The 25,322-nt window shown below is 46.0% G+C and overlaps 1 protein-coding gene across 1 annotated transcript in view; it reads left to right on the plus strand.

The window, feature by feature from the left end:
• Positions 1-3,093: 3,093 nt before the first annotated feature.
• RETREG1 (reticulophagy regulator 1) overlaps positions 3,094-25,322 on the plus strand; it is a gene marked incomplete at its 5' end in the record, with an annotated part of 113,735 nt that continues 91,506 nt past the window's right edge. Inside the window, one exon of the mRNA XM_081053120.1 lies at positions 3,094-3,495. Coding sequence (XP_080909246.1) covers positions 3,191-3,495 — 305 coding nt within the window. The remainder of the gene's footprint in view (positions 3,496-25,322) is intronic.

Below are 25,322 nucleotides of genomic sequence, written 5' to 3' on the forward strand. Positions count from 1 at the left end.
AATTATCTAGGTTGTCTTGGCTCAGTGACATGAAAATTAGGGGAAGTCAGGAATAAGGAGGAGAGTCTATGGTAAGAATAGGAGGGTAGAATTGCTTTAATAAAATTATCAGCACAAACATAATCTACCTGTAGGACTAATGAACACGTATGCACGGCTCCTTCAGGGAAGGAGTCATGGACCTACTAAAGGAGGATTCCAACATAAAACATTTTAGGGGAAAAAAAATACTGGGGCATTGCCTATGAGGCCTCCTGGAGAGGGAATTAATTATTCATTATTTTTCTCTCCTATTACAAGCTTTCTAGCTACTTTTGGAAGAGAAATGTGAGTGGCCTCTTTTAAGAGTTTGTATGTGTATTTTGACTTTCTTTGCTGGAGCTGTGTTATTTTCTAAACTGTCTCCTAGCTTCAGTGGCTACAACTGTTTTTTTTTCTCTCTCCCTTTCTCCCCCCTCTGACACATTCCCGGTTTTCTTGTTTTCCTTGGATATATAATCAAATCATCTAGTTCGTTAGTGTTAATCACTCCGTTCCCAATATACAAAGATGCAAAATTCAGAAGAGAATCTTAAACACTAAGGTTACCCACGGGAGTTTTAAACATGACGTGTTCTAAAAACTAGGAGACAAGGTTTATTTTAACCATCATTAGCATTACTTTTATGTAGTCTTTACATTGAATAAATTACTCAAGCGTCACAAAGATAATTAGACAAAGAGAAAACACCCAATAGCACCCATGTACATGTCTATGCCAATGTCAATTCCTGTGACATTGTTCCTTTGTCAGTAATTGTTAGAGGTCAGAAGTGAAAAAGACAAATTAGAGCAATTAGTCCAGCTTTTTATGCAAACCAGTTTTGTGTAGCACTTTCTCCGTAGTCATTTTGAGAGAGAGAAAAGATCTCACATGGCGGTGGATACGGGGATTTATCATTAAACAGAAATAAGGATTGCAAACTACATATAGCAAATGGAGTTTAGTTTTTGTGTCTTGGTTGTCAACAGCTTTTGCTACTTCAACAGATCCTGACAATAATTAGAATGGGGGGGGGGAGGAGAAGCAACCTGAAGAATGTTGCCAACCCTTCTGGAAGCACAACCACACTGGTTTGGACAATAGGGTGTCTGGTTCCTCATTTCCTCTGCATGCCCCCTCCAGCTGCAGAGGCCAGTAACAAATCTTAGAATGTTGCAACCTCTGGGCTGTACCTGTGCTAAACAAAGGCCAGATGACATAATAAAGCATCATTTATCTTTTCAAAAGCAAGAGGGGGGATCAACACCTGGGAAGAGAGTCTTTCTTTTGAATTGTTTCCACATTGTTTTTTCATTGCCTCCCTGACCACTTTCTTTCTGTTGTCAGAGGAGTTGTACTCAAAGGCAAGTCAGAAACGCCAGAGACCCTGCATTGCCATCTTGTTACAACCCAAACTTCCTGCCACTAGCGGCTCATTCAGGGCCTTGGTGATCTGCTGCAAATAGAAGGAACTCTGGGCCTCCACACCTGCACCTCATGTTGATCTCCCAACAGAGATTACTGCCCCCTCCCTCTGACCCCCACTTTACTTCTCTCCTCCTTACAACTCAGGGCAGCTGCCATCTGCTCCAAACAGCTTCCTGAAACCTGAGTCCTCCACTCCTTCTCTAATTTTGGGTGCATGATTTAAGTAAGGACTCTTAGCACAGAACGATTATTTCCATCACAGCAGTTCTCACAATTGTAATTGGCCCCTCCTTGGACTGCAAGCTTCCTGGGGGAAGAACAGGAGGGTAGAATTGCTTTAATAAAATTATCAGCACAAACATATCCACAGAGCTTAGCAATGCGTTGGGCACACAGTAGGTGCTCAATAAACCTTAGAGTTTACATATACCCTTCCTAAAGTATTACACACATACATAAAGTGCACACATCTGCACTGTACAGATCAATGAATTTTTTACATATGTATACACAGAGGGATAAACGTATTCAATGACCACTCAGACGGAGCATTACAGAACTTTCCCCAGAAGCTCCCTTAAAACAACAGCCCTTAATTGCTCTGGGAGTGAGCCCCACCCATGATGTAAAAGAAGGCTGGGTGCTGGTAGTGGATATAAGATGCCCTGATTCATGCCAGGTTGAATGCTCAGGTTGGGGGAAGGGCCATTTTATTCTAGGGGAAAGCAAGAACAGAAGGATTAAAGAATACTTTTTAGAAATGCACATAGTATAAGAGTATAAACGATTACCCTTCTTTCCTCTCCCCACTCTCATCCAGAAGCACCAGAGCCAGTGAGGCCCGGTGTGGGAGGTTTCAGGATTCTCTGTCCCCTCTTCTCCTCGGCCTTAGCCCTGTCCTGATGTCTGCTGGGTCCGAGACCAGAGTGACTCTGGAGTAAGGCTTGCCAAACTTCCTTGGACACATGCAAAGCATCCACTCTCCTCAGGGGTTCTTCCTTCTGAGCTCCTGGTTCACTTGAGCCTCCCACAAAGCACCGTGCATTTTGGAGCCAGGTGCCTTTGCCCACAGTCAGAGAGGAAGCGCCTTCCCCCTTCGCGGAGGCCTGGCGTTTCCCCACTTGTACAAACCGGCCAGAAGCTTAGTAATTGACCCAGATGTTTTTTGTTGTTTTGTTTTTCCTTCTCAATCCGACATTTGTATCATCACGTTATTCCCAGAGCACCACAGACCTCTGCTACGGTTGGGTAGGTTGTCCCTGCGAGGGCACTGGGCCGGGGGATCGCGGGTGGCCGGCCTCCGCTCCCGGGCAGGGACGCCCCGTACAGCCCTGCACGGCTGCGGACGCGCGAGTGGGGCCCTGGCTCTGAGACAGCGAAGGTGTGCAATGCGTTCTGCCGGTCGTCCCGACTGCCTCCTAGAGAAGCCCCCGGCGGCGGTCCTCCGCTTCGCCCGCCGCCAACCCGGGAGGGACCGCGGGACCCGTCGTCCCGGCCCGGGGACCCCGCCCAGCCCGCGCCCGCGCCCGGCCCCTGGGCGCCCGCCGCCCCGCCCTGCGCGCGCTGGGCCGCACCCACTTCCCCCGGGACGCGCCCCCGCCGCGGCCAGGCTGACGTCACAAGGCACCCCGAGCCGGCGCCCCGCGGTGCGCGCCCCGCGCGGGGACCCGCCGCCCTCCCGGCGCCGACAGCCGGGCGCGCCCGCGCGCGTGCCCGTCCGGCCTGGAAGCGCCGCTGAAGATGGCGAGCGCGGCGCCTCCGGAGCTCGCCGGGGAAGGATGCCCGGCCGGGGCTGCGCGGGAGCGGGCGCCGCTGCCCCGGCTTCCGCCCGAGGAGCAGCAGGAGCAGGCGCTGCAGGAAGGGGCGACGGCGGCCGCGGCCGCGGGGCGGCAGGTGGAGGAGGCCGCCGGCGGGGTGGCCGCCGCGGTGACCTGGCTGCTGGGGGAGCCCGTGCTGTGGCTGGGCTGCCGCGCCGACGAGCTCCTGAGCTGGAAGAGGCCGCTGCGCAGCCTGCTGGGCTTCGTCGGGGCCAACGTGCTGTTCTGGTGAGAGCTCGGGGCCGGCTGGGGTGGGGGGACGCCGGGGAGGGCAGGTGACCTTGGGGCGCCCGGGGCCTTGGGTGGGTAGTGCGCGCTGGACACTGCGGAGGAGGAAGTGGGAGCCCTACCCTGCTTCCTCGGCCACCTTTCTCGAACAGGTAGACACTCACCACAACTTTCCTCCCGACCACACTTCCCTGTACACAGTCGTCATTCTCCGTCTGTGTTGCCAGCCTCGCAAGCGAGGTGGTCGGCTGACCTGCCTGCACCTGTACCTACAGGTGTGCCCAGCGTGCTCAGAAACTTCGGCTTTTTGCTTCCTAAAACTCGCAGGTCTTGACCTGCTCCCCCAAAGCATGCCCGAGCAATCGTGCTTGAACTTGTATTCGTTCTTGCACCCCCAGCAGGCATATCTGGACCAGCTTAGGTACACCCTCAAGACTGCACCGCCTTCGTCAGCCACCTGAGATGGCACTGAATGACTTGTTTTTCTGTTCTCTGGAGGATTGGGTTTACTGTCTTTTCTGCATGATGAGAAAACAGGCAAACGGTGGATTACGTACATCACCCTGCCTGTGCCCTCCCCAGGTGTGCACAGGGTGGAAAACAGTCATATTTTTAGGTGAAATACAGAGAGAATACATAGGAATGTTCTCTGACAAGCCCCCAATCAACAGGTTTGTCTTTCCAAAGAGAACTCTTCACCTGTAAGGTCAGGGGAAGTGTCTGGCTCCTTCATTGAAGGACATGCGCTCTCATCTGCTACCAGTCTGGTGGAGGGCAGAGAAAAGCTGTCTTTGTTTGCAACCCTGTCTTCATAACAAGCATGACCCACACGGTACACATTAAACAGCTTAGGCAGCAGACAGCCTGCTGTAGGACAGATTTCTTAACCTTGCAGTTAGGAAACAAATAAATGCACAAGGCATAACACAGCCTACCGTTTTCTAGGTGAATCTCAGCAATTCAAGGATTTTTTTTTAAAAAAACAGATCTCTGCTAGTCCTGGTTTTCTCTAAAAACTGGCTGTGTCTTATCAGGGCCCCTAAATGTGAATTAACTTTACTTTGGGTCTCTTACTTCTGTGTTCCTAAAGATTTTTCCAAATTTCTCTATCCTGCTAGGAAGTTATGTGAGCATTCAAATAAGGAGGATATATTTATTGTATTATGCTAGATTGGGCAATAGTTCAATTGTCCTTGGGCTGTGTCTCACTCATTTCACCAATGAAGGACACATTTTTATAATTCTCTTTCTTAAGTTTAAATTTTCCTTGTTAATGTTATCTGTTTCCTGTATCTTTCCAGGTAGTGCACATTTTAGCAAATACACAATATTCTATGCAAATTGTAAAATACTATCAGGGTCTTTCCTCTTCTTAGTGTATCTTAGAAATCACGTCCATGCCCATTTTCAGCTGCATAGAGTTCCGTTGTAAGGTTGTCACAAATTATTTAACAAACATTTCCAAATGTTTGTTATTTCAGTGTTACAGCTAATGGCTTCGTACATGCATTATTTTACACACATGCTAGAATTTCTGTAGAATAAATTCCCAAGAATTGTTGGATCACAGGGGATGTGCACTTGTAATTTTGATGGATATCACTGAATTATTGCACTTCCTTGGAGTTCTACCAATTTATACTCCAAACAGCAATGTGTATGACTGTCTGTTTCTCTATACTCTTGCCACGAGCATTTTATCAAACTTTTTGATCTCGTAAATCTGATAGGTGAAAAAGGGTATCCCACTGGGGTTTTGATTTGTATTTCTCTGGGGTCGAGCATCTTTTCCTGTGTTCAAGAGCCATTAGAATCATGTTTTCTTTGCATTGTCTGTTTTTATATTTTATCCATGTTTCTAGTTGAACCCTTGGGTTTTTTCCTGTTGATTTGTAGGAATTCTTTTTATATTAACCTTAGCCTAATTTCTATATTATGAGTTGCAAAAATTTTTCTGTAATGTATTCTTTATAACCTCTATGGAAAAGAATGATTTTTGCATAAAATAATTGAAGGCATATTTGGTAGTATACAAGAGTGATGCCTTCTTTGTTTTCAATGAGTCTCATGGAGAGGCACACAATATCAGGTCTTCAATCCAGTTAGAGCTTTCTTCTTATCTGTTTTATATCTTCTCCCATTTGCAGTGTCTGCATTCCGTGTATGTATTTTCTTTGATAGAAAGATAATAGTGTGACTTTTTAAATTATGAAATATTTGTTAGCTGGAATTTATGACCCATTTATTAATTTTATTAAAAATTTGAACTCCCCCCGCCCCTTTGTTGCTTCTGGGGTTAAAACACTTTTAGAAGACGTTGTTTTCCTTAAATAGTGTATTTCTTAGCAAGTAATCTTAAGTTATGTGATACTCTTAACATTCTGTGTCCCAGGACTGCTAATGCTTTGTATTTTTTATGAGAAAAACAAAAAGATGAATAATGTTAGCAATATGGGGAACCCAGATCTTAAGCAAGAGTGATAACGTGTTCAATTTAATTGATGTTACTTCATGTTTTTTGGAAATTAACTTTTTAAACACGTTTTCTGAATGACTTAGTATCAGTTACCAGCAGTAGCTTTCAGGATTTTGAGTTTGAGTTCATAAAGCTCTGACATTTCTTACCCACCCGTTATGTGTAAGATTTTAGTCCTATGTAATATAAGGACCAACACTGACACATGGCCATGACAAATGGGTGTAACTCAAGGCTGCATGAAGTTAGTGTATCTTGAAAATCACGTCAGAAGAGTCAGAGAAAGGATAGTTTATTTTGATGCAATTTGGGGGGAGTGGTGCCATTGTGGAAGGAAGTGATTGTGTGGTCTTCATAAGGAGATTCTGCTCAGACCAGACCTGGATAGATAGGAATGATTGGGGTACATCTAGTATATCATTAACAACCTTCCAGCCTGAAGGAGTTGTACTTAATATTTCGACCAGTATACTAACTAAACGTATGTAATGGCACATGGTAGAGGGAAGTGGGGAAGAGGAGACTGGCTAGGTGTTTCTGAAGACACATTTGGGGGCAGTGGTTACCTCGAAGGTCATACTGTGTGTTCGGACTTGTTTTTTCTCTCTAGCAAGTGGGAACAAAAAAAAAAGCCTTGTTAAAATGTCCATGAACATTTTAATGGATAAGTAAATTGTGATACATTTATTCCTCCCGTAAAGTACTGTATGACAATGAAAATAAACTACAATGGATGAGTTTTACAAATGTAATTTTGGGCTAAGAAGCACACAATATATGCAGATTAATTCAGGTTTTAAAAAGTTTTAAAATGTGCAAAACATTGATTAGGGGTATACACATAGGAGATGAGAAAGATGTTCTTATCCCTGAAATCAAGAGAGTGGTTGTCTCTGGGAGGAGTGAGAAGGTATGATCACAGAGGGGCACATGGAAAGTTTTGGGGGGCAGGTTTTCTGATTTGGGTGGTGGTTACATGGTGTTCAGCTTATAATTATTTAAAAACTGTGTGTGTATGCATTTTTATCTATGTATATATTTATGAAAAGTACTGAAATACTAAACTACTAACACTCAAGTACTAAAATACTAAAGAATGCTAATAAAAATGGTATTCACTCAGAGCTCAGGAGGAATTGACAAAGCACAGACCACGTATATAGTCCCTGCCTCAGAAAGCGGGCTTTCCGCAACCCGAACTAGATTAGGCAATAGCTCAATGGTTTTAGGGCTGTATCCCCCTCATTTTCCCAATGAGGGACATATTTTAAAAATTATTTTACTTTTAAATTTTATTTATTGGGCCGGCCCGGTGGCGCAGGCGGTTAGAGCTCCGTGCTCCTAACTCCGAAGGCTGCGGGTTCGATTCCCACATGGGCCAGTGGGCTCTCAACAAAAATAAATAAATAAATAAATAAAAAATATGTATAAAAAAATATATCTTTAAAAAAAAAAAAAAGAGGGATTTCATTTAAAAAAAAAAAATTTATTTATTTTAAAAAATAGCTAATACCGCCTCACAGTTCAAAAGTTTAAAAGTACAAAAGAGTAAACAGTTTGAAGATCTCTTTCCCACGCCCGTCCCTGGCTACCCAGTTTCCTCTCCGAGGCAGCCAGTGACACCCGTTGTCCCACAAGCACAACATAAAAGAGAATGAACCCAATGAACCAGCAAATGCCCATTTGGTTTCGTTTTAAAAGAATTAACTTTTTGTAGTATAGTATCAATAAAATGCCCACACTCGACGTGTACAGTCAAATGTACACACCTGTGTAACCACGGCCGTTGGCCTTTAGAACACCGCACCACTGCAGAAGGTTTCTTTGAGTCCCGTTCCTGTCAGTACTTAACCCTGGAAATGGATCTGCTTTCCATCACTATAGATTTGATTTGTCTTCACTAAAGTTTCATGTAAAGGATGCCACATATTATGATGCCTTTTGTGTCTGGCTGTGTTTACTCCGCATGAAGTTTTGCGATTCACCACTGTTGTATATATCGGTTACTTGTTCCTTTTTGTTGTTGACTAGTATACCACTTCAGGGATATGCCTCAATTTGTTTCTCCATTTGCTAATTGATGTTCATTTGGGTTGTTTTCAGGGTTGGCTATTATGAATAAAGTTATTGACAAAATTCAGCCAGAGGCGTGGCAGGCTCTGACTCATGTTTTGTAGGCCACGTGACAGTTGCCTCGGATAGGCCAGGGACGGAGCAAAATGCCCCTCTTCTCAGCCTTCCAGCCCATCCTAATTCTGATGCTGGATGCCTTCCAATGCAGCCACCGTCGTAGGGCAGTCAGCCTCTGCAGCCTCCGCTGCTCTCTGATGTGATTTGGTTCTGAACCCACCATTGGGGACCCGGCATACAGAAAAGTCTACTCGGGTCGTTCTTCTCAGAGCCTGTGGCATTGCATGACATAACCCTCCATCTGTGTAAATATTAGGTTGGGGCAAAAGTAAGCGCAGTTTTTGCAATTATTTTTAACCTTTTAAACTGCAATTACTTTTGCACCAACCTAATAGTAAAACTAAGGAAGCGATTTGCCTGAGGTGACCATGCAAGGGCAGGAGACCTTGGGTACTGTGACTTTTGTGGTGTCCCAGGCTGGGCCTGGGTGCAGTCTGGAACGCCTAGGACCCACTGGAAGTCCTTGGCGTGCTGTCCTCTAGAGCTGGTTTGGAAGGTTGCACTCGGTGCCAAGAGCACCTGCATACCCTCGCTGTCACTGGCGGTCCCTCCCCTTGCATTAGGGCACTCCTCAGAGAGCTCTCTGACCTGCAGTATCGTGGCGTCACCTGGGTGCTTGTAAAGATGCAGATTCTGGGTGCTTGTAAAGATGCAGCCCCACGCCCCACCTACTGGACCCCAATCCCAGGATCTGGGCCAGATCATCTGAATTTTCTCCGGCTCCCCCACTCCAGCTTGAGAAGCACTGTGCTTGAGCACGTTCTGGGGTCCTCCGCTCTCTTCTCTATGAGGCAGCGTGTCCATTGCTAGATAACTCTAAGTAGCAAATATCGTTCTTACACTGAGTTACACCCACCTCTTGGTTATCTCTGCAGCGGCCCAAGGTCTGGGCCCCTCCCCAGTACAGTCCCTTGTTTGTTTCAGGATTCATTCTGTTCTCTGTTCCTTCTGAGTCTTCTTCCCAACTGAGAGATCCTGGGCTCATTCCACTCACTGTTTTCCAGAGTCTTCTGGACGTGCCTCCATCATCTGTATTCCTCCTTGACTACGCTATTCCTGAGACAGTCTGAGCAGTGTGCATTTTACCCCCTCTGCCTGGACAGCACACACAGCCTGCGATAGAATTTCTTTATTCTATGGCTAGAAACCCCCTCTGCCAGCTGCCACTGTTGACCAACGTTAGATTCTTAACAAATTAGACCTGTATGTGTAACTGTACAGGTGTACTTTGTCAAACTACAATCACCAAATTTATTAAGGATGTTCACATTTAGTACCTCATTTAAATCTCACAGCCCAGCAAGGCAGGTATTGTTCCCTTATCACACAAGAGGAAACAAAGGCCCCTAGAAATTAATTGAATTATCAAAGATGACTTCGACACTTTGGCCCATACTGTTTAAGAGTATTTGCAGTGATGGAAATAGTTTCCATCTGTAATGTCCAGTATGGGTAGCCTGTGGCCACCTGTGGCTGTTGAGCGTATGCAGTCTGGCTGGTGGGACTCAGGAACTGCATTTTTAATTTTACTTAATTTAAACGTAAATAGCCACACATGGCTACTGGCTGTCATATTGGGTAGCGTAGTCCTAGACTACAGTCATGGGGCTGGGTCATGAAGCCACATTCTCTTTCTACAAATCCAGTGTATTGTTTTTACTCTGTCACTCTAAAGAATAAGAGAACACAGATTATGGGAACCAACAGTCAGCGCCTACATTTACAGAATTACACTTAATGATTTCAGCATAGGGTAAAAATAATTATGTTGGGAGAGGGTTGCTTCTGCATTAGCAGAACCTTTTCAGCCTATTAGTCCAGTCCACGTTCCTCACCTATTTCTATTCCATCTGGGCGTAGCAGCCTTGGATGAGTAGTTGAGTATTTCAGCTCCAGGTCCACGTGGTGCTGGCGCCAGGGGGTGGACCAGAAGCCCAAAATCTGAGCTTGTCTTCGAAAGCTTACTCTCCGATTTAGGAGACATGGCTGTTTCAATGAATTAATTAAAGCAATGCAGCACAGTTCTGAATTGTATGTCACAGTTTCTAGGGCTGTACAATTTAGGAATAGTGGAGATCAGGGGGATTTGGAATGGTTGATGAAAGCTCTGTGCGATTTATTGAATAGGCTTAAAGAGAAGGTATAATTGTTAAAGTGAGGTTAACGGTAAGGGACAACCCCAGGGGTAAATGGGAATGGACACTGGATGCTGTCAGCATGGGAGACTCACCTGCCTCATGCTGAGGGTACATTCTGGGGAGCGGGGAATATAAATTACTGTTCTTGGATTTCTGGAACCAGTGTGGGTTCAGAAACGCTGTAGATGGTCAAAGGTTTAGTGCACTGAGCTGAACTGGAAGATACTCCCCTAGCTTGAATAGGGGGGGGCTCGTGTAAGAACCAGTGGTCTTGCATTGTAAAAAGGCTTCATTCAGTTCACTGAGAGTAGTTATTTTATATCCAGCTTTCAGCAAGTGTTTCGGTGGCCCATGTGCTTTTCATGAGACACAGTGGCTCAGTGGCTGAAAGAGACACAGTGGCTCTTTCACAAGTTCCCATGTAAGGTTCTTCTCTCAGACCTTCGAACCTCTCAGATCCAGGAGCTGCTGGTTGAGGACCTGAGAAATGGGGCTGCTTTCACCAGATTAACACTCATTCTAGAGCCCCGTCAGGTTTTCCTCATCAATGTAATAACTACAGAGCTCATCGTTAGTGATTCTGCACAATTTTACGGTTACGCTCTTTGGGTAATAACTTCACCTCAGCTTCTTTTTGCTACTCTTTTTTTCTTTTTCTCCTGTCGGTCATGAATGTTTTAAAGCTGCCTGATTGATTGAAATGAGTACAGATGAATGAGGTGTATCATTATTACTAGCTGCGGGGAATACAGTGATGACTAGGACACATTCTGATCCCTGGTGAGAAACAGATTGGTAAGCAAATCGTTCGAATGCACGGTTAGGCTGTGAGTGCTCAGTTGTCACACATGGGCCAAGAAGAACCAATGGCACTTTCTTGGCATTGAATGTGGAGGTCTGGTGACTGGGGAAGAGACAGGATGATCAGGATATAGAAAGGGGAAGGAAACTAATGCATAGAGTAGCTGGTACGTCCTAGGTGCTCAGTTAATTCATGGAAGCTTGGACGGGTACACAGTAGCCCTCATAAATATTCACTTATACAGATACATAAAGAGAATGAGAGAGCGAGAGATGGGGAGGGGGAGAGGAGGGAAGGATGGTTTTATGTACTAGGGGGAGTATCCAGAAGTGAGGTTGGAAAGAGAAACGTTAGGGCCAATTTACAAAGAGGTTACTGTGCTAAGGGATTTGGGCTATATCAAATAAGCAGCCTCTGTCTATTACCCTGATACAAATACCATCATATTACTCTCTTTCAAGACCTCCATTCAAAAATTCAGCAATTAGTTATTGAGTGTCTACTACATGCCGACACTGTTCTAGGTGTTAGAGATGTAACAGTAGACAAAAAATATTAGTAAGATCCCCTTTCTCTTAGAACTTCTATTCTAGTGGTGGCGATGGCAGAAAAAGACAATAAATGAATCTACAAAATGCTAGGAGAGTTGATGTTACAGAAAAACTAAAGCAGGGACAAGGGACAGGGAATGACAAGGAGGGGCTACTTCGCTGGGGTGGTCAGTGCTGGTCTCTAAGAGGAGCAGCCTGAAGAGCAAATCGGACTGAGCCAAGCAGCTACCCCTGCGGTGGAATGTTCCAGGCAGAGGGAAGGTGTGTGTGAAGATCCTGGGGTGAGTGGGCTTGGGGTGTTTGTGGAACAGCATGAGTCACTTGTTGCAGCTGGGTGAGCAAGGGGAATCACCGTTAGTTTAGCTTAGTACTTCATGCAGCAACTGTGCCAAATTCTGCGTGTTGGCTTTCCATTGGCCCCAGTGGATGAATTAGGGGAGCGAGAGCCTGGAGCCAGAGACCAGTGAGGAGAGGAAGTGGGGATGTGGGAGAGGAGGTGGGTTCAGTGCCGACTGGAGGTAAAATCAGGAGGACTGAATGATTTCCTGGGTGGGAGAAGAGGCAGAGGTGGGGTAATGATCCTGCCTACGATGATAGATGGGGAGTGGCAGATGTTAACAATTTTGAGGGTCATTGAGGCTGCAGCACGTTGGGGGTTGGGGCGGTGGGAGAGGAGGGGGACAAGCCCAATTTGGGGGTGTGGAATTTGATGTGCCCTTGGGCCATCAAGTGCAGAAAAGATATATGGGCTGATGCTCAGGGCACAGGCCGGGTGGGAGTGCAGATTTGGGGGTGTGGGTGGTGCAGGCTGCGGGCGTGGGAGGGGGACGGTGGTTGTGAAATTTACTTGGGAGTTCTTGCTGGGTAACAGGAGAAGGGAGCCTGGGGCGAATGTTGAGGAAACTGGCATTCACTAGGTGAGCGACTACAAAGAGCCCCTTTTGCAGGAGAGTGAGAGCATGGCGAGCCCCAGAGAGACGTGTTCCGGAGAAACCAGCGAAGTCCTCAGCGGGCATCCCACGGGGAAGCGCTCCTTCGGGAGAGCGTGAGGGCCGGAGCCTTCCCAGTCACAGCAGAAGGGGAGGGTTCTCCTCCCCTCCCCACCACCCCTTCTCTCCCCAGCTGCACAGCTCAGTGTCGGTGGAGGGCAAGACTCCTACCTGGTCCTCCTGGGCCCCTCTGCGATTTCGTCCTCAGGCCAGTTCCTGACTTGCCCAGTGGAGTTCCCGCAGTTTAGGAAATGGGCTTTCTCTCCGAAGCCTGGCTTTCGCACCTACTGAGATACCCTGTTTGTAATGTCAGAAGCCGCCTTTTAGCTGTTTCCATTGCATTCCTCCTGTAGAGTCCTAACCATGCCCCTGCCATTCTCCACCCACTCTTCAGATGCTTGGAGACACCTGGGTGGGGACTCCGAAGGGCCCTGGGATTTGTGGGGATGGAGGCAGTGCCACAGGGGAGGGAGAAGTGGCAGCAGGCAGCTCTGGGGAAGGCTGAAGGGGCTGGGCTTAGGAGACCACTGCTCTGGTACCTGACGACTGGGGGGGTAGTGGGTGTGTCTGTGGTGGAAGTGGCCTGGAGTCACGTGCCACTGGCAGCTAATTTCTTTTTAAAGGAGGAGAATGAACTACTGAGATTGAGGAAGTTGAGGGAGGATGAGGCTGGCTGTAGCTTTCACGGGGAAGGAAGTCAGGAAATCGAATGATTGCAGGAAAATGCTGCTTCATGCCATTGTTTTCTTGGTTTTATTTATATTTGGCCATTTCTTCAGTGAATACGTTTTCATCAGTTCCCTGTATTTTCATCTTTGCCCTCGTAGACCCACTTTTTTTTTTTTTAAGGTGCATTTTTTAAAATGGGATAGTACTATGTTTAGTATTGTGGTCGCTCCTATGCTGTATTACATTAACAGTAAATATTGCATGGGAAATTTCTCATTTGCTAAAGAGAGTTCAAATGTGTCCATGGTAGCCGCATATCTTTACAGACATGCTTTTCATAGGAGCATAAAGCGCTAAAGTATTTTCAAAGACTCTTTAGAAAGGTTTTCTACCATGCTTTGTTCTCTGCTTATTTCAGTTTTTTTGGGGGGGATGAAATATTTTTGTCTTGGGGAATTAAGGCAACACTACCTAAGTGAAAGCATGCTGGGCGAGGTGTGGCCACTTGCATCCTGCAGGTGGAATCTTAGAACTGGGAGAAAGAGCTGGAGTCACCCATAGGGCAGCCAGCCTCCCATCTGTGCCCAGACTCTGACCGGACCTTTCACCGGAAAGACAAATTCAGATGACGCCATGCACTCGCGTGGCCATGCAGACCCACTGGGTTTCTGGACTAAACCAATTTGGCTACTGTATAAAAAGCCAGTTTTAGGGCACACTTTCTGTGGGCTTGTGTGATTCCATTTGGTGATATCTTCAGTGATGATTGATTTTAACAATGGCCATTTATGGGGTTCCTCCTTTGCTGGGCACTTGACATAGTTATTTAATTCTCACACCACCCAGTGAGGGATCATTGCCCCATTTTGCAGAGGGGGAATGGTGAGTCTCAGGGCATTGAAGTCGCTTGCCCCAAGATGACAGTATGTGGCAGAGCTGGGATTCCACCCAGGCTTCTGTGTGTTCTGCCCCCATCAAATACACTCTACTGCAAGGGGAGGGTGCAGCATAAGATGATACTGCGATGTTATATGGCTTATCCCCTCTGTCTTCTAGAGGACAAAGTTAGTTTCCTCCTCAAAATATCAGCTGCCTCTCACATAGCTGGTTACCTCTTATCTGCTTTCGGGAAAGAAGTTAATTTATTTTTCCAAGTAAAATTTTGGCATCCGCCACGGCTCCACACTGCCACCTTTGTTTTCCATTTTCAGGGTTAACTACCAAAACCAGGGATGCATTTCTCTGAGTTGTCAAGTGGTCCAGCTTCATTTCATTTCCCTTATGTGTTTGCCCTTTTGACCTAAGGATGGCTCTTTGTCTCCAGATGAAACGTCACGTGGACTTCCTCAACGCTTGGTGGTACCCAAAACATGTACTCTGGGGTGTGAGCCTGGGTGCGTTAGTGTTGGGCAAGTGACGTCTTATCTTTAGGGAGTGCTTCTGCCGTGCCCTGGTGCCGGGCTGGGCTGTTGGCTGGCACTGATGGTGGTGTCTGTAATTGAAGGGAGCACCGGAGGATATCAGGAGAGCAGATCATTCTGCTCCTCTCTGGCCCATCTGCAAAGCCTCCCAGCTCTGCTTGCAGCTCTTGCCAGCTCCTGGGCTCTCTCTTTCAATCTCCAAGGCTCTGCTGTCCCCACCAACTTGTCCACAGCCCCTTCGCTGTCATTAGTCTCATAATCACCTCCGCAGGGGGTCGTCCCTGCCACCCTCTCCGGGTCTTGCCTGTTCATTTCAAGGTCTGCTTGTATCTTTCATGGCACCTAGTACAATTTCAAGATATTTTATTTTTCTCTGTGTTTGTTTTTCTGATTCTCAGAAACTTACTAAAACTCTGATGAATACCACTTGAGACAAAGAAAAAAATTAAAACTACAGTTACAGAATGTGTGGTAAATGATGTGAAAAACACTACATATGAAAATCAATCACTCTCTTTCTCTCTACACATACACAAACTCTCTCTGGTTTTCCCTTTCTCTCTTGGATCAATTAATTCCACCCGACTTTTAATAAAAATACTGCAGTCTCTTGCTCCTCCACTTCCCCATTCTGTTTCTCAGAGCAATTATTGTTAATTTTCTACTTTGAGCTCTATTTAGGCTTTTCTAAACAATATTGTTAAATTGCTATTTCTTTGTTTTTACCTTTGTAATTTCTTTAACAATATTTTTGAAGCATAATTGAATTACAACATTGTATTGTACAATGTGCAACAGTGTACAACCACAATACATACAGTGTACAACATAATGATTCGATATTTGTATATATTGCGAAATGATCACCACCGTAAGTCTAAGGCCACATCCGTCACCAAACATAGTTACACTTTAAGTGCCAAGTCTTTTTTTTTTTTTTTAATTTATTGGGGTAACAATTGTTAGTAAAATTACATAGATTTCAGGTGTACAATTCTGTATTACATCATCTATAAATCCCATTGTGTGTTCACCACCCAGAGTCAGTTCTCCTTCCATCACCATATATTTGAAAAGTGCCAAGTCTTGATTGAGCAATCTGAGACATTATTTTTTTCCCCTCCTACCCTAATTCACATACACACCCTTCCCCTCCTCCGTCTCCTACAATGACGCCACAATTTGGGGTTTTTATCATTAAAGTTGTGTAAGCATTGTTTATATGTGAACTAAGGCGAATGCTACATTTACAGTTCTTGTGCAACTTTATTTTCCTGTTATTCTTAGCATTTCTTTTCTAGTTGATCTTTTTAACTCTCCAACATTTCTGGGAAACTCCTTTGATAAAGGTCAAGCATATCAGGCTGACACTTCAGTTTCTTTCTTTTTCTCCTTTCTCGTGGAGCCAAATCCTCCTGTTCCGGTCTTATGTGATTGTCCCCTGGGGCTGCGGTCCCTTTAGGACATCCACGTTGTCATCTGGCTCCTTCTGTCCTGTGTTACAGCTCAGTGACTGGACCCTGGCTGAAAACCGGGTCAGGGGAGGCCCCCAATGCTTCTCCTGAAGCATATTCAGGCTGGTTTAAGGCTTTCTTAGGTTTGTTTCTCATTTCTGTTTGTTTCTTCTGTTACTAGACTCTTTCTTGGTGAGCTATTCTGTATTGAGAGAGCACGTGCTCTTGCTCTGAGACTCAGAGTACAAAGGAAAAGCATGTTTTGAGAACTTGTGTGCAGAAACTCTCTCTAGCTCACCCAGCTGATTGCTAGTTTGGCTTGGTTTAGAATTCTGGGTTGGAAGTAATTTTCCCTTAGAATTTTGAAGCAGTGCCCTCCCTGTCTTCTCTCTTGTTTCCAGCGTTGCCTTTGAGCAGCTGGACGCCTTTCCAGTGCCTGGTCTCTTATCGATGACCTGGAGCTGGTCCAGCTGTTGATTTCGGATTTCTGGTATTTAGGTAAGCAGGAAATTGGCCAGGCTGCTCGCTGTGTGACTATTGCTCATGCTTTAGATTTTCAGGGCAAGCTTCAAGTATCTCTTTTTGACTTTCCTACTTCCCAGATTCAACATTTGCCATATGAAAGCTGCATATGACTTTGGCGGTCCGTTGTAGCGCTGTGGAGTTGAGCACTGGGCTTCTGTGTGCCTCCCAGGAGTACTCACACAGAAAACGGCCTGAGTGGCGCCCCCTGGAGCTGTGCAGGAAGACTGCTCTGGCTGTGTGGATCCTGTGGGCTTTGCTGAGTCATGCCCTGGAGGGTGGGTATCGAGTCTGGCTTTGCGGGAACCCTAGATTAGGCTGCACCTAAGTGAACCAAAAGGTAGAGAGGATTCATGCCTTGACCTTGTTAGTACAGCGCTGAAAACAAATACCCTATCTTGTCATAGACCAGGATGCAATGAGTTGAGAGAGTCACTACTATTTTCACTTTAGGTTTGGTTTGGAGCTTCATGCCGCACGGGTGCCACTTTCTGCTTGTCGGCCTCTCAAGAACACCGGGTCCCTTTAGTTCATGGTTTGGCGTTCTGTGTAGCACTGAAGGAAATACGCACACAGCGTAGCAGATTTCAGCCAAAGAATCATAGAATGAATCTATTAAAATCGTCTAGCTCCCCAGTACTTGGAAGGTCCTAACCTGTTTTCCGTATTTCAAACAGCCGATGGAAGATACTCATTTCTACGATCAAGTTGCACTGGCTCTGACCTAGTAAACCAGGTTATTTGTTTTGTTAGCAGCTAAACCCTTTCAAAAGAAGGCATCTGTAGGATGGAACAAGAGATAGGGAGTTTTTGCTCCAGTTTAATCATCTCATTTTAGAGATGAAGAAATTGAGGCCCAAGTCCCCACAGTGAGCTGGTGACAACATGACCCATATCAGAGTCTCCTGACCCCTTTTTAAAACTGCGTGCTGCTAAGTGTTGAAACAATGAGCGTGATGAAATTTAGGAAGGCAAAATAATAATGTTCCCAAGTGCCACGATCAGTGATCAGACTTTTCAGGTCAGGGTGGAAAATTTGTTAACCCAGCCACATCTCTGGGGGCCTTGAGAGTCTGGCGTGGGTGTATTGACAGATCTCCCCACGATTTGCTGGGGCCCTCAAAAGCTCCTGGCTGTGAGCTTCAGACTTCATCATCCCTCCTTACCCCTTGTCATAGCGCCAGAGTTTGTGGAAGTCGTTTTGGACAAAAGGAGACAATTGAGGGACTTGCTCTCGCTGTCAGTCCTAATGGCTTGACTGGACCACACCTACTTGATACAAGATGTCTACCATCCAGCTAATGGCAGTACCACCTTTTATCAAATGATGAGGGTGACTCCATCCGGGAAAACCTTTCGTAGGGAGAGTTCTCGTCACTTGAAAATGCATTTACTGGTCAATGGAAACATTTTTATGTGAACTACAAGTTGATAACTTGTGTTTGCTAAAACAACGCTGAGACTTGTTAACATGGACACGGTCACTTTAATAGTTAGTTCTCAAATACAACGTAAGGGCTATTTTTGGTGTCGACAATAAAACCTCTTTAAAATAGCTGTTGACCTCTTCTCATCAAAGCTCTCCTACACACACACAATTCAGGGTGTTCCCAACCAAAACCCGTACATGCACTCAGTGTTAAAAAAAAAAAAAATCAAGCATTCTTGGGAAATAAAATGTAAAAGTCGGTACCAGAGCTGTCCATTAGAACACAGGTTAGGGACCACGGTGCACAAGACTGCATGTGCTGTCACCAGCACCCGAGGAGAATTTCACCACACGTCAGAAGGCGGCCCCGTGGCCTCTCACCTGGGGCTCAGCGGCTCTAAGTTGGGTTGCTAAAATCCCGATCCACCTGTGTGTGAGGAAGAAATGGCCCCGTAAGCGGGAGGAGGGACGTTACATGGTGGCGCTCCTCTCACCGAGTGGCTATGTTTTGGGGTATTGATAGCATTGAAACCTTACTTTCTCTTTTAATTGACCTTTTTTTAGGAATGGATATATGTTTTCTTAGTTTACCTTTTGAATTTAACTTCCAAATATCTTCTGGGTAAATTCAAAACCACAAGTTGTATTGTTATGGTGTGTATAACATCAGAAAATTTTAGGGAGAATCTCCAACCAGCTTCTTATCAGGGTTTATGCAAAATGGTACATTAAGCTCTTAACCTTTTAAAAATAAATGATATCTAAATATTTAAAGATATTTAACAATACAATTTCACTTTTGGCTCAAGTTCTAAGTTTCCTAAAATAGATGTTTAACTATAATCCAGTGAAAATGGAAAATATGATTTAAAAATTGATTTTCTGTGTTTTTCCCCCAATTCACGAGTATTAGTGAACACTAGCTTTCATTTATCAAAATAGAAATTGATCGCTTTCATTTTTAATAATACCACCAAATAAAGCTGAAAAGTTCAGCATGCTTGTGTGTATGTGAATTGTGTGTATGTGAATTCTGTGTGTGTGCCCACCTTTAGCTCTGCTGTTGCCTGTGGAAGCTCTGCTGTGGGTGGGCTTTGCCTGGTGCAGACAGGTGGATATCTTAAGGCTTACGGGCCCATGGTTGTCACGTGCCTATAGGATTCAGAGAGTGGCCATTAACAAAAGAACCGTTTCTGGGCTACGGCCCCCAGAATGTCATTCATGATCTTTGGCGTCTGGCTAGAGGAACTCCCAGATGCCTAAGAGAAGCCCAGACGTGTGTGGTGTGGTGGTGTGGCTTTTGCCCACACATGGCTTCTTACACTTGAGGGAGGCACGTGGGCTGCCATGCCCCTCGGGATGAGGATGCGTGAGTTGGCCAGGACACTATCTTCCTTGATGTGACCACCCACACCTTGGGCGTTAGCACCCGGGCAGTTAGGAGAGCCAGACTGACTTCCCAATAGCTAATGAGAAGCCCAGGTCTTTCCTTAAAGAGAGAAAAATTAATCGAAGCCGAGGTCCATCCATGTCCATCAGTTGCTTCCCAAAAGGTGTTGGAAAATTGTACACAAATTTTCATGCTGCCCCCATACATTTTGGCAAGCTGTTACTGTTAATGATTGGGGGCTTTAGGGATTTCACGATGAATGAGTATGTTAATGTCACCCCAGCACTAGGTCACTGCCTGTGGGCCAGGCGGTGGCCTAGTGCTGGGGTGACATTAGTGAACAGGAGCAAGTGGGCCCTCTCCTTATGGAGGTTGGGGGTCAAGAAATGATCACAAACAAGTGATCAAGCAAATAAATACACAAGTAGGACTCCAGATGAGTGCTGTGAAAGGAAAACACGTCACTCTGGGAAAGCAATGGAGCGGTCTAATTTGATCACAGGCTTCCAAGGAGACTGGTTTTCAGTGCCATGTGGCTACTGAATGCGACAGCTGTCCATGGGATGGCATTTTGACTCATTCTTGTGCCTTTGACAGACTTTGAAAACAAACGCTTTTTGCCAAAGAGCCCAGAATACCATTTCCTTTTGGGTATCGCAGATTTGAAGGCCCAACGTAGCGAGCGGACTGCATGGTGGGGTATTGGTGAGACATGTTAAGGACTAACGGAGGGCGCTTCTCTGTCCTTTGTCAGCACGGTTTTGCCTCTCATTCACTCCTCATCTGGTTGCAGTGCAGGCTTGTGATTGAAGTGCAGGTCCTGTGCTATTCCAGGCTCATGGGGCTCGCTGACTATGTTTGTGGTTGAGCTGAGGCATTCGTTTTCTTGTTTGTGTTTACCATCAAAGGTTGTAAACACAGCAGCTGAGTCACTCATTTGGAGAGCTTAGTGAGAAACTGTCATCTTTCCTTATTATGTATTCTTTTATTCTTCCCCACATTGTTTTTCACGGGCGTTGTGTGTCTTGTTTGGACTGTTAATATGGTCCGGGAAATCTCAGGCAGAATTATCAGGAGAGACACATGTTTTCCGTTGGAGCTTGGTGAGGGCTGTGCTAAGGGACGGCTTTGTCTCTCCTGTTTAATTAAAGTTGTTAGGGTTGTTTGTACGGCTGAGCACGCCCGTGTGTGCACAGAGGGTGCGGGAACAGACAACCTTTACCTGCTGGGTAAAGGTTGCACCTTCTAGCACCACCAGGTGAGTTTTTAAACTGTATGTGATGAAGGGGACTTTGTTTCTTCCTGCAACACTTCCAGTCACCATTTTTCTTGTCTTGTTTTGCAGCTCCTTTTGGGCAAACAGTGAGAAGCATTAAAAACAAACAAATGTTCCCATAGAGTCTCTTTGAACAAGTCAGTGTGATCTTGCTGTTCAGATTGTTATTGTGGTTCCCGGGTTCTCCCAGGTGGTCGTCTGACATTCACTATTTCACTATTCATTTACTGTGTCTTACTGATTGATATTTGTCATAGTAAGAAGATATGGAAATGTTGTCTGTGTTAGTCTTCTCTTACTGGAGTCAGAAAAGGGACTCCTCATGATGAAGTATCCAGTTCTTAGCCTGAACAGTTCCTCTCAGAACCAAATTTGGGGCTGTCTTCTTGCATCTCAACTTATGGCTTGAATTCTTGTGGGCTAGTCTCAGACAGGAATAATATTTTCTCCTCTGGTTATTTTATCCTCTGGTTATTTTCCTTTTGCCAATTTCCTTATATTTTTGTACTTATTCCGTATTATAGTAGATATTTAAGCTCTCTCCATTGCTTTTTGGACTGCGCTATAGTAGAACTAAATACTCATGGAGGCAAGCAAGTATGTACGTGTGCGTGTGTGTGTGCATGCGTGTGCGCACATGTGTGCACGTGTGTGTGCCTGTGGCTGGGGAGTAGGCTTCTGGAATGAGGTGAATAGCTTCTAGCAAGATGAGCCCAGTTAAGTGCCATAGTCTTTCTGAGCTTCAGTTTCCTCATTTGTAGAAAATAGGCACCTCGCAAAACAGCAGTAAGGATTTTGGAGACAGCAGCCCTTCTTGAGTCTGTGGCCTGCGGGTTATGAATTCACTCAGGCTAGTGACCTCGCCCTGTGGTTTTTTTCCCAGAATCACAGTTTTCCACCCAAAGATGTTCCACTAAATTTCGGGTTGCTCCTTGTTTGTGCTATTTTTAAAACATCACAAAATGTAAAGCACGACATTAAAATATTATCTTATATATAAAAATAACTTTATAGCTGAAGGGAGCCCAATTTATAAATTAACTTGACTTTGGGGTCCAGGTTCAACAAATCTACCTGTGCAGGTTTGAAGTGAGAGGGCTTTCTCGTTATAGTTTTTTGTGCTCTCACATGCACGTGCGCACACACTGCCCCTGAGTGGACATTATAACCTGCATGAGTGAGGGGCTGTGCTCGGCCCGCTCCTCAAACCCTGCTGAGGGGTCCTGGAAGTCCCAGGATCAGGGGCTGCAGTTGAGGTACTTTGGAAAATTGACAGCCATTGAAAGAGATTCATTCTCATCCCAGGTTCACTCTCAGTTTGGAATGTTCTAGAAACAGAGAGTATTATAAGACATTTTGAAGACCGAGGTCCATGAGGCAGCCAGCCCTCTCCCATTCTTGTGCACTCAAAGGCATTCTCTCCCTGTCTCCCTTTCTCCATTTCTGTCTTCTTTTTTAATTGGATGCATAGGAAAGAATCAAAAAGGGTTTTCCTACCTGGGATGACAGAACGTAGTCTCTGGCCTTGAGGCGGCCCTGCCATCAAAATCCACTGGACAGTGTCCATCGGTGTGTGGGCCCAGAGTGCACGTTACTGATACGTAATATTGGTGCCCAAATACTTACCTCTCCTTTCTCCTGTGCCTCCAGTGTGGCCACAGAACACCCGAGAGTCGTAGCTCCCCACGCACTGGGAATAACGGGCCACACGTTTCCCCTCCCATGCCAGCCACTAGGACGTCCATTGCACACACCACAGGCTCCCTTTTTTTTTTTTTTTTGACTGAAGTTTTGAAAACATCGGCACCCTGGGTTAGTCAGGACAGTTGCACCAAGGAGGATTATAATCCTTAGCTTTGACTTCCCTATCCCAGAGTGGCCTTTCATGGGGACAGACGCCCAAGAGTGTCATTACTGTTCTGTCACTTGACTGTATCCAGAAACTACAATGACAAGAGTCCACATCCAGTTCTGGGTATGACATGGTTTTTTTTTTAACATGTTGGCATGAATAAGAAATGAAAGTGGCTGATGTGTTCCTGGGTCAACTACTGGATCTTGTGTTCTGATATTGAGATCATGTCTGTTTGGGAGGCCGCTCCCCTGTGTTCTTAGACAAAGCAGTGTGTTCAGTAACGGGGTCACCGTGGGCCATCTCGCCTGGTCATGCAGCTTCAGTGCTGAAGCTGATAAAGGACACTTGAATTTGGCCTTAAGATAATGGCCCTCCCAGGAGGACAGAACACTAATTCAGTGCTCAGTCTATTTTATGTTTTGGACATTTGAAACAAACCGGACAGTTGCTTCTGTGTCATGTGATCATTTGGATCTTTATTAGAGTGACCATATAATTTACTGTCCAAACCTAAGTACGCCAGGGCAGCGTGTAAGTCAGGATACTGTGCACTCTCTGATCTTAAGTCACCTGTTGGTTCTAATACGCACAGTTCCTTGTAGTTTGTTCAGATATGTCCGTTGTTCTCTCTTTGTTCACTGAGTGTAGCAGCCTGAGAGAATGTTGGCCTTTGTCGCAGGAGTTGGGAGGAGAAAGGCTGAGTCCTCATGTGTGTGGGGCTGACAGAGCCAACTGCAGGGCTCATTAACCTCGACACAGATGGAGACTGCAGCAGGCAGTTCAGTCCAGACACTTGGCCCGTGGGGTATGCAAGGCTCAGTCCTAGTCCTGGAACCTCATGGTCTCAGACTGGGATGGGGAGGTCTGGGCTGTGTGACATCGTGTTGCTGAGCCTGGGATGCTGACAAGGAGTGGTCAGTCCAGGAGCCCGTCTGTATGTGGCCGTCATCTTGGACCATGGGTTATTAGGGTACGATCAAGAGCCATTCCCCTGGAAGGGGACTGGCAGGAACGAGGGAAGAAGCGCCCTGGCAGGGCTCCTGTGGGAGGCGAGGAGGCAGCGCATCACCTGCAGCAGTACCTGTGCCGCCCATCGCGGAACTGCAGGGCCGCGGAATTCCTTTTCGGGACCCTGGACAGGGCCAGGTACATTGGAACGGGCTCTTGGACAAAATGTGGATGTGAGCCAATCAGTGGTTGAGCAGAACTGGATGGGCAATGACAAGGCAGGAGGAAATGTGACAATGCTCTTTCAACTCTGCTCTCTAGAACATTCTGGTGCTTTTGATCAGTTGATTAACGTATGTGCCAGGGGACTCCGTGGAGCAGTGGGCTTGGAGTCAAAGCAAATCCAACTCTTTCAGTTACAGGCAGCACGATTTTAGACAAATTGCTCCATCCTCATCTACTTATGAATATATAATTTCCACATATCTAACTTCATTGGGCTGCTGCCTGAAATGAGATGGAAACATGAAAATACACAGCACATGGTAGGTCCTTGTTACACATTGAATTACACTTATTGGGGTGACATTTGTTAATCCATGGAGTTTCCAGGGTACAATTCTGTAACACATCACCGTTGTGTTGCATTGTGTGTTCACCACCCAGAATCTGGTCTCCTTCCTTTGCCGTGTATTTGACCCCTTTACCTTGTTCATCATCCTGCCAACTCCCTTCCCCTTTGGTCACCACCATACTATTGTCTGTGTCTGTGAGCTTGTTTGCTTTGTTTGTTTGTTGCTTTCTGTTTTATATCCCACATAGGAGTGAAATCACACTTCTTGTCCGTTTCCATTTGACTTGTTTCCGCTTAGATGATACTCACAAGATCCAGCCATGTTGTTGCAAACGGCAGGATGTCTTTCTTTCTTTCTTATAGCCACACCAGCTTCTTTCTTTTTGTCTCGGGTGTGCCCATAGGGTTCATTGAATTTATTAGTGTGTGTCTGGCCCTCTTCCCCACCCACAAGCCGTTCTTCACAACCTCCTCAGCACCTGCCACTGTGCCTTGCTGCCAGTATGTGTGTGGATTTATTTGTGAAGGGAGAGGCCCCAAAGTGCAGCTTGATGTTGGGATCGGTCACATGGTCGACCTTTAGTTTGCAGTTTATGGCCTCAGAGAGTGTTTGACTGGCAGTGGCCAGAGCGACCGTTGCAGTCCAGTGTTGGCAAAGCTGGCTGTGAACACAGTAAATCCCCAGGCCTCACCCCTGAGGATTCCGATCCTCTAGGTCCAGAGTGGGGCCCAGGAATCTGTGTTTTTAGAAAGGGCCGCAAAGTAATTCTGCTGGCCAGCCAGTTTGGGGAAGGGCGTACCTTGCCGGTGCCTCACTTTACAGACGAGAACACTGAGGCACAGAGAGGAGGACGTGGGGTGTTTCTCACTGGCTGTGCCCCACCAGCTTGCTGGCCTCCCTGTGCAGCTGTGATTTGGGCCAAAATTGAACTATGGCAGGTGCCACTGGCCAGGAATACAGTGTATTTCATTGCAGTTTGCATAAAACCCCAAACAAACCAACCAGGTTGCTCGTGACAACAGTTTCTTGACCTTCATGTATTTATTTCTTTTTCCCCTCCGTGCTCCTGGACTTCACGTCCCTTTTGCCGTCCCCTCTTAATTCTCTTTGTCCTTCTTACCCTCCTGCTACATTGCAATGTC

The sequence above is a fragment of the Rhinolophus hipposideros genome (genome assembly GCF_964194185.1).
Source record: "Rhinolophus hipposideros genome assembly, chromosome: 7".
Lineage (NCBI taxonomy): Eukaryota > Metazoa > Chordata > Mammalia > Chiroptera > Rhinolophidae > Rhinolophus > Rhinolophus hipposideros.